A 10,144-nucleotide genomic window follows, 5' to 3' on the forward strand; every position below is an offset into this window, starting at 1 on the left:
GCGGATGCCTTTGCATTTGATCTATCTTATACAAGAAGGTGTATTGTCAAGGCCATATGTATGCATGAGTACTCTTTATCTTTTGTGGAACATGTTGGAATGAAGGAAGTATATGCATCAATGCAACTAACTTTTAAGGTGCCTAGTCGAAACACAATCAAGAAGGACATTTTTGAAATGTATGAGTTGGAGAAGCTTAACATGACTAAGCTAATGGATGGAAATGATAGTCGAGTAGCAATTACAACCGACATGTGGACTTCCAACCAAGAAAAATGATACATAATTGTCACGGCACACTACATTTATAGTTCATGGATTTTGTAAATGCACGTATTAAGGTAAACTTCTAAATTATACTTCTAGTAATTGATATGACTTTTAATATTTTTTACTTGAAATTAATTTGTCTTTTAGATAATAATTGAAATATATTTTTGAACGATTTTCAGTTTTACTTATGTTCCCGCTCCTCATACGAGTGAAGTGCTCTCGAATGCATTAATGAAAGTTTTGTTAGAGTGGAACATAGATAGAAAATTGTCAACTATTACATTGGATAATTGCTCTACTAATGATGCTATGGTTGATGAGTTGTTGGGGCACTTACATTCAAAATATTTGTTGTTGGGGGGTTCCATGTTGCATATGCGTTATTTGTGCTCATATCTTGAACCTAATTGTGAAAGATGGCCTAAATTTGGTTAAGGAAAGTGTGAAAAAATTTGTGACAGTGTGGTGTATTGGACTTCAACCCCTAAAAGACATGAAACCTTTGTGAGTTGGTGTAGTAAGTCAAATGTTCAATTTATAAAAAAAATTAGCTCTTGGTTGTCCAACTAGATGGAACTCCACTTATGTGATGTTAGAGACTGCATGGTTGTATCGAAATGTGTTTCCTCGATTAAGACAAAAGGATCCTAATTACAAAAGTTTGCCAAGCAATGAGGAGTGGGACCTTGTTAAAGAAATTTGTGGTAAATTAAAGTTGTTTTATGATGTGACACAATTATTTTCTGGTACTCAAGTTCCAACAGCCAACATTTATTTTAACAAAGTATGTGATATAAATGTTGCCTTGAAAAAATGGTCTGCTTCTCCAAATTTACTGATTAGTAATATGGCATGTAGTATGAAGATAAAATTTGATAAGTATTGGGAAGAAATTCATGACATGATGGGTGTTGCTGTCATTCTAGATCCTAGGTATAAGCTTGCTAGGTTTGAGTATAAATTCTCAATGTTATGTCAAAATCAAGATGAGTGCTCAAGTAAGATTGAGAGGATCAAACAGATATGCTATGACTTGCTTTATGAGTACCAACAGAATCCGTCTAATTCAAGTAATGCATTTGAGGATTCTACACAAGAGCTACAGATGAATGCAGAGCAAGATGATGATGCTGCTTACCAGTTGTATATTAGACAAAAGAAGAAGAAAAATGGTTCATTTGTGAAGACTGAATTTGATCATTACATAGAGGAAGATGTTCATCATTTGAGTGCCGACTTTGATATTTTTGCTTAATGGAAGTGAATGGGGTTAGATTTCCAACACTTCAAAGAATTGCGAGAGATATATTTGCTATCCCTGTGTCTACTGTTGTTTCTGAGTCTTCTTTTAGCACAAGTAGTCGAGTAATTGCTCCTCATTGTGGCAGTTTTCATGAAGATATTGTGGAAGCTCTTATGTGTAATCAAAACTGGTTGTGGGCAGCATATCGTCAAAGAGGTTATTTATGATTTAACTTTTCTATTTGTTTATGGTAATGTTAAATTTATATATAGATTGATTAATAAATAAATTTATTATCTTTGATTTTTAGGTGGAAAACCTGATTATCAAATTGCAAATGATGATGATGCGGTATATGAAGTCATAAACTAGTGATGGTGTTGTTGCAACAAATGGAATGCTCATGGAGACATGAAATTAAATAATTTTATTTATGTTTATGTTATTTACTTAGACAAAGACTTTTATGTGTAATTTAATATTTGATGGTTATGTTGTGTATGAGATACTTGTATTATTTGTGGGATAATTTGTGTTGTTTGAATACTTGTATTATTTGAATGCTCATGGGATAACTTGTGTTATTTGATGGTTATGTTGTGTATGAGATACTTGTGTTATTTATGAGATATTTGTGTTATTATAATGTTTCTTTTTGTCAACCCACGGGTAGAATTGGATACCGCGGATTGAGTACGGATAGGATTATGGTTGGATATTTCTCAACCTGCGAGTAGAATATGGTAGAGTAGGATTAATTGTTGGTTAAAAACTCAACCCGCAAGTAGGGTTAGGATTGGGTTCAAATCATACCTTACCCAACTCATTGCCACCCCTATTCTCAGCCACCTGCAGTCCTGCGCCATTGGTAAACTTCTAATCAAAATACGTATATGAATAGATTTTTAAATTTGTAGAGAATTAATTTAACCTATTAAATTTGGAGATATTGTAAAAGTGAAAATAAAAAAAAAAAGTAAAAAGCGTGGTTTAATAAAACTTGATTTTTTAAGAAAATAGTTTACTAAAATTAATTTTTTAAACATAACTTTTCAAATATTATAACGATTATATATGTTGGTAAAACAAAACAAAAAGTAACTTTTATTTCGATAAGTATTTTATTAAAATTAATTTTTTAAACATAACTTTTCAAATATTATAACGATTATGTTGGTAAAACAAAACAAAAAGAAACTTTTATTTCGATAAGTATAATTTACAAAAGTTTTATTTAATAAAATTGTTTTTAATTTATAAAATAACTCTAATATATATAAATATTTATCAATATATAAATTTGAATTAAACTCTTTAACCTTAAAAAAAATACAAATTAATTTAAAAAACAATTTTATAAATTTTTACAAAATTCTTAACAGAATGAGACATACGTATAGCTCTCCTTTGTCCTTTATGTCTGACTAATTTAATTTTATGCCTGTAATAATTGCTGACCTTATTATCATAATTAGCTATTTAGCCATATTTTTCACTATGGTTAACAGCTTAATACATAAGGCTAACTATATTTACACAAATTATTAAAACCTTTTTTAAAATTACTAATAATACAAATATTTTTAAAATTTGATTGAACTCTAACTTAAAAGCAATATATTATGGTATATTATACTTTCTAATAAAACAAAAAATTACTCTTTTATAATAAAAAATCACAAAAAAATATTATATACAATATATATACTCTCTATAAATTTAATAAAATTCATCACTTTTCACTTAATCTTATTCTGTACCCAAAAAATTTCTCTAATCTAATTACTTTAGAAAGTACAATGACATGATGTTGAGTTGAGCAGTGACCGGTTGGGGTGACAAGTCTAGCACTTTTTCACGTACGAGTCAACTACTGAATAGAATGACCCATGAACCGACCAACCCCCTTTCTTATTTCTTACTTCTATTTCTTCATTTTTTGTTCTCTTAAATTCTCACGTTTAAGAAGGACCTGTGGTGGAAGAAAAAAGTAAAAGTAAGGGAAAGTCGCAGAGAAAAAAGCGCTTTGCTTTATTCAGGGCTTAAGCAGTGGCCGGTGGAGAATCCAACCTCATAAATGGACCCATTAACCACACCACTTCGGCCCATTTTCTTTTTCCATCCCAAATTGATTATCGATGAGAGTGTGTGAGAGAAAGAAAGACTAACCTTTATCGCCCACACACAAGAAGAGGCATCAAAACCCCGTGTTTGCCAGCTGTCGCTTTTTTTTAAATTTTAAAAATATCAAAACCAGCGAAGAAATTCCAAATTTTAAAATGTCCAGGTAACCGACAATGGTGCAGAAAATAAAATAGTAATTAATCACACAATAAATACAAAAAATAAAACGATCCGACGGTTCATATCGCGTTTCAGAAACGGCCCCACCCACGCTTCCCAAAACGCAATTATCGGACGCAGCAGACTCAAAAACCACCCCTCTCACTTTCGCCTTCTCCGCGTTCTACCATCTCATCGCTCTCTATTTCATTTTCTCTCTCTAGAAACCAGATCTCTTCTCTCTCCCTCTCTCTCTCTCTTTCTCTCTTTCTCGCTCTTACGCTCACTCTCTAGGTTCGGAGAAATGGCGGCAGCACCATCGCCACGGGAGGAGAACGTATACATGGCGAAACTGGCGGAGCAGGCAGAGCGTTACGAGGAGATGGTTGAGTTCATGGAAAAGGTGTCAGCCGCCGCCGATAACGAGGAGCTGACGGTGGAGGAGAGGAACTTGCTCTCGGTGGCGTACAAGAACGTGATCGGAGCTAGGCGCGCGTCGTGGAGGATTATCTCTTCCATCGAGCAGAAGGAGGAGAGTCGCGGCAACGAGGACCACGTTGCGGTGATCCGTGACTACAGATCCAAGATCGAGTCGGAGCTCTCCAACATCTGCGACGGGATCTTGAAGCTCCTCGACACCCGCCTCATCCCCTCCGCCTCCTCCGGCGATTCCAAGGTCTTCTACCTTAAGATGAAGGGAGACTACCACCGGTATCTCGCCGAGTTTAAGACCGGCGCAGAGCGCAAGGAGGCCGCCGAGAGCACCCTCGCGGCTTACAAATCTGCTCAGGTATATCAGTTTTCTTGTTTCTGGTAGATCTCTGTTATATTTCGGTTCAGATCTGTTAGATTTTGTTAGCCAGATTTCAGATCTTAACCTTCTATTTTGTTGTGATTCTTCAAATCTGCACTCTTTCTCTTGGTTATTCTTGATACTCTGCGGTTACGCATGTTTGATTTTAAATATTTTAAATATTTTCGTCATCAGACATGGTTGCTAAAAATTTCCATGATTATTTGTGAAATATCTGTGTGATTATCCTTGTAAACAATTTTGAATTAGGAAATTTTGATGTGGCTTTTTTCTGTTTTATTTTATTTTGTTGTTACTTTGATGCATGTAATAAGTTTTACATGTGATTAGGTCTAATACTGTGTGCTTCTTTGTGTTGTTAAGGACATTGCTAACGCGGAGCTGCCACCAACTCACCCAATCAGGCTGGGTCTTGCTCTAAACTTCTCTGTGTTCTACTACGAAATCCTCAACTCTCCGGATCGTGCTTGCAACCTTGCAAAACAGGTTAGATTTTGCTAGATCCTTGTTATTTTACTGTTTACTTCTATCAGATGTTTCGATGGATTGCGATGGAAAGGGAAAAACTGTGGACTGGGCCCTTTTGCAGTGCCATCATCAACGGTTACTGTTTAGTGTTTTTTGAATAACTCAAATCAACCTGTCTATTTACCACTATGGCAAAATATTTATTGAGTTATTGCTAGGCAATAAATGTTTTGAAGTTCATTAAAAATAAAGCTAATAAATAATAAAATATTTGACAAGTCATATCCTCGTAATAGATGAGCGATCCCCTTCAAGCGTTAGAGAATAACTTCATGATTCGTCCTGATCTTGTAGTATATTGTTTATATACTCATGAACATGATGATGAATATTTTCACTTCTATATTCAATAGGCTTTTGATGAAGCCATTGCTGAATTGGACACACTTGGAGAGGAGTCTTACAAGGATAGCACTTTGATCATGCAACTCCTCCGTGATAACCTCACCCTGTGGACCTCTGACATGCAGGTATTGATTCGAACCCCCATATTATGTTTGTCTGTCACATCATTTCATGAGCTATGTATTGAACTTCTATTTGTTCTTTGTTATGGTTTCAGGATGATGGAGCAGATGAAATAAAAGAAGCTCCTAAACCAGATGAACAGCAGTAAACAAATTTTTACTGCTAATTAGAATTGAACTTCTCCTCTATATGTTTTTCAAAGGAGAAGCTGCTTGTTTGATCTCGTTTGGGTACTGAGATTTTAGGCATTCATGTCTGTTATGAATTATGGATGTATTGGGCTGTTTTTAGTTTGTCCTTCCTTTTTAAGTGTTTCTAAATTGCTTATTTTCTTGAGGACACCCAAGTTTTTATTACATGGAATGGAATTTTAAGATTCACTTCACCTCTAGAGAATTTGCCGCTGCTGACTTTTTCTTAGTCATTGTTCTCTTCGCCTATGTTCATATCCGAAACTACATACTCTGAATTAATTACTTAGCCGGTTAGCCCGAAGTCGCCGTCCAGACGAATAATTAACCCGAGATTACTGATTGTTTTTTACGTACGTACCGCATTCCTGTATTTTCTGTTGATTTGTGCCATTTCTTGATATTCATAATCATAAAATGCTCTGCGCTAAGGACAAACAATGAAACAAGCATAGGACGGCTTTGCTTGTTAGTGAGAAAGCTGAGACACATGTGGGACTGAATTCGTTGTCCTGATTGCAACAAACTGTTTCCTCTGCACCAAGTACGGCTTTGATAGCTCTATCCCTAATGTCACCGTCCTATTTTAACTTAAATCATATAAATAAAATGTTAAGAGGGACCTAAATAATGCGAGATAAACAAAAGAACCTGAAGCATGAACTTCAACAATCAATATAGATGTTAAGTCAAGCCTATTAAAAGTGAGAAACACCATCGGTCCATAGCAACACCATGAAACCACGCTGTCCCGGGAAGTATAATGGTAGTATAAACATGATTGGCGTGGAAGGATTTTGTGGAAGCCTGGATGGAAATGTGAAAAGGTGTTCGTAATTGGATCTATTTGGAACATATATGATGGTTATTGTTGGAGTTGTACCGAGGCCTATGACGCCTAAACTTATTATGGGAGTACTGAAGAAAAGTTACCTATTCAACTGTCATACTCACACAGTCCTCACATAGTCACATGTCTTTTCCAGTTGTCAAAATCGTCTTGATGCAATTTATTCACACGCTCCAGCCCAGTTTTATATTCATATTTTCCAGTAAAAAAATAATTAAATAAATTATTTTTTATTAATAAAATAAAAATTTGCTAAAAAAAAGGTTTTGCTAAGAATATTGCAAGTAAACAATTTTAATAAAAAGTGTAAATCAAACTTTTAAAGTTTTTATATATTAAATACATTGAAATTTTCATTTTTTTTTTTACTCTTTTATCCTATAACTTCTTAACATATTTTAGATAAATTCATAAAAATAACACGATCTAATGACTAAAATAAATAGATACTAAGAACTTTCATAGTACTTGTATAATTTACACACCAATTTTTTTTATTAATTAAAATCCTATTTAACATAAAAATTATTGCATGCAAAAGAGCTTAGATTCAAATGGATAATACAAAACGTATACATAGCTTTATTTTTCCTTCATTCTTTAAAATAGTTGGATGGTAATATTACAACTTTCTTTTCTATAATGGTCCCATGAACGTATAATGTAGGTAAATGAGTCAACGCTGATTAGGGGTGGCAATGGGGCGTTTGCCCTATCCGACTCCGTTTCGTCTTACAATAATTTGCATTTAATTTGTTCGCTTTTATTTGCGGATAATAAAAAGTTAAATCCTAGTTCATCTCATCTCTACTCGTTCTTATAATTATTAAAATTTAACAAATAAAATTAAATTTTAAAATGTATATAATTATCATTATATACATAACATAAATTAAAGTAAAAATTTAAATATAATACAATATTATTAATCATTTTACTAATTATATATATAAGGACTAGTTTAACTTAAATGCGATCCCGTCCCGTTCAAAAACCCACTTTGTTAAAAATTTATTCTGGTGCAGAAGCGAATAATTATCCACCCCAAACGAAAAGGGGCAGAATGGATACCTACAAATTCAGATAATGTTACCATTCTTGGTTATGGGAAAAAAAATTAGGAGCTACTCAAATGAAGATGCAAAAAACATCTTTTTATGAAGATGCTTTGTATAAAAGTGTGATTTATTAATTTGGCCACACTTCAAATAAAAACAACACTTTTATAACATATCAAAATCTAACCCTACAATCTATCATCGCTTTTAATATGTCAATAAAACATACAAGTATATCATAGTTATGCATTACTCCCATTGTCACCCAATATTAAAAAAATAAACCTTAATATCAAGTATATGCATTATGGTGTATTATTGATTCACTTGTCATGTAATTATTATTATTATTATTATTACTATTTTAGTTTTTAGATATTACGTATACTTATGTATATACAATTTTTTTTATCATAATAAGAATTTTGGTACTATTACAAAATTCTAACCGTTGTTTTAAGTAAATAGGAGTTTTATGTCACGATAATTTTTATAATGTTATATTTAATAGTATTTGTATAGTATTTTAGAGTGTTTGAAATTATTTTAGATAATTCTAAAATATTTTAAAATATTTTTGAAAGTTCTGAAAAATAATAAAAAATTCTAGAAAATTTTAAAAGGTTATAGAACATTTTAAAAAAGTGTGCGTATATGTAGAAGTATGAAAAGTGATATAGAATAATCTAAAAAAATTTAGAAATATGTGATAGATTAGATATTTGATAAAGATTCTGGACACTCGATCTAGACCATTAATTAGATTTAATTATAACTATCTATTAAGGAGGTGGATGGCTATAAATATGAGTGAAAATTTTGGTATTGGGTGTGTGAGTTATTTTAAAAAAAAAAAAAATTGTGTAGTGAAATATTCTTGCTACCAAAACTTCTTTTCTCTTGTATTCATATTTTTTTTTGCTAAACATTGATGGTTAAACTTACTTGATCTTAGCTTAAGAGGTTAATTAAGTCCAAGTGCCAGTACAGTAGTGTTGGAATGTCTCCAAGGCCGTGACAACTTGACATCAGAACAAGGTTCGAGAGAAAACACAAGTGATTCGTGGTTAGGTTTCTAGTATGACAATTGAGCATGTTGAGACTCAAAGGAGAATAGATGCTGTTTCTTCTCAATGAAAAAGAAAAAAGATATATTCTTCAAGTGAACCTAAAGGTAAGGATTCTAATTTCTTCGAAGAGGGATTTTTTTTTTTTGTTGGAGAAGGTTCTATATCCTCTATAGATGTGTACCTTCAAATGATAGAACATATCAAGGAGACCATCAAAACTCATGTATTGAAAGAATTAGAAGCTTTGAAAGCATACTCCAAATATTCGTCGTCTCTCTTATAATGGTCGGTCGAGATTTTGCCTCCTTGAATAGTTTTAAGGAATTTTTAAGTTTCTCTTCTATTTAGAGCATGCTTTCCTTAAAAGCATTTAGTTCTTCTAACACGAGTCTTAAGGATCTCCTTGTAATGTTCTATCCTTTGAAAACGCATATCCATAGAGGATAGAACATTTTCCAACAAAAAAACACTCTCTACAAAAAAATTAAAGTCCTTACCTTTAGACTTATTTAAAGAATACGTGTTCTTCATTTTTCATTGAAAATGAATAATATCACTTTTCCTTTATGCTCCATAGTTATACTAGAAGTCATACCCACAAATCAATTGAGTTCTCTCTTGAACCATGCTCTGATGTCAAAGTGTCACCACTTTGAACACATTTCAATGCTACCGTGCTGACATTTGAACTTATTTAACCTTTAAATTAAAACCAAGTTAGTCTAATCATCAATATTTAACAAAAAAATTATGAATACAGCTGAACACAAAAAAAAAGAGATTTTGGTGAAAAGAATATTTCACTACACAAGTATTTATTATAAATAACTCATACAACTAATGCCAAAACTCTCACTTCTATTTATAACCAACCACCTCCTTAATTGACAATTATGGTTGAATCTAATCAAACAGTCTAAATCAAATATACAAAACTATAAAATATAATATTCTAAAAGTTATAATGACACTTAGTTCTTTGAATATCAAAATACTTTTTATATATTCATATAATATTTAAATCATATAAAGTTTCTTTCTTTTGGCCAAATTATCATGCACGTGGCATGAATAAGTACGCGTTACGATGTAAATCTAACGTATATATAAACAATGCAAGCATAGAAGATTTCTTTAATGTAAAAGAAATTTGAATAATTAAATGAAAAATAAACATAATATTTTCTTTTTGTTTTGGGTTTTTCCATTTTGGTTCTCTTTATTACAAATACATTGAACCCATTTCCTTGACTAGATTTTCTAAAATAAAATTGATAGGAATGTGGGTGGAATATGGGTGGAATTGGAATCAGCATGATGTGTGTTTTATGGCGTGGAATGAAAAAAAAAAAAAAGTATCGATAAA

The 10,144-nt window shown here is 32.3% G+C and overlaps 1 protein-coding gene across 1 annotated transcript; it reads left to right on the plus strand.

Moving 5' to 3' along the window:
• Window positions 3,930–6,000, plus strand: LOC107606164 (14-3-3-like protein). The gene is made up of 4 exons (XM_016308165.2): window positions 3,930–4,589; window positions 4,977–5,099; window positions 5,495–5,611; window positions 5,704–6,000. The coding sequence occupies exons 1-4, from the start codon at window positions 4,104–4,106 to the stop codon at window positions 5,755–5,757; spliced, it is 780 nt and encodes a 259-aa protein (XP_016163651.1). The 5' UTR covers window positions 3,930–4,103; the 3' UTR covers window positions 5,758–6,000.

This window comes from Arachis ipaensis, chromosome B07, assembly GCF_000816755.2.
Source record: "Arachis ipaensis cultivar K30076 chromosome B07, Araip1.1, whole genome shotgun sequence".
NCBI lineage: Eukaryota > Viridiplantae > Streptophyta > Magnoliopsida > Fabales > Fabaceae > Arachis > Arachis ipaensis.

Excerpts from the sequence above, each read along its gene's own strand:
- LOC107606164 (XM_016308165.2), top strand. The coding sequence starts at position 4,104 with ATGGCGGCAGCACCATCGCCACGGGAGGAGAACGTATACATGGCGAAA. Across the intron at positions 4,590-4,976 it reads CGGCTTACAAATCTGCTCAG|GACATTGCTAACGCGGAGCT; the intron begins GTATATCAGTTT and ends TGTGTTGTTAAG. Across the intron at positions 5,100-5,494 it reads CTTGCAACCTTGCAAAACAG|GCTTTTGATGAAGCCATTGC; the intron begins GTTAGATTTTGC and ends TATATTCAATAG.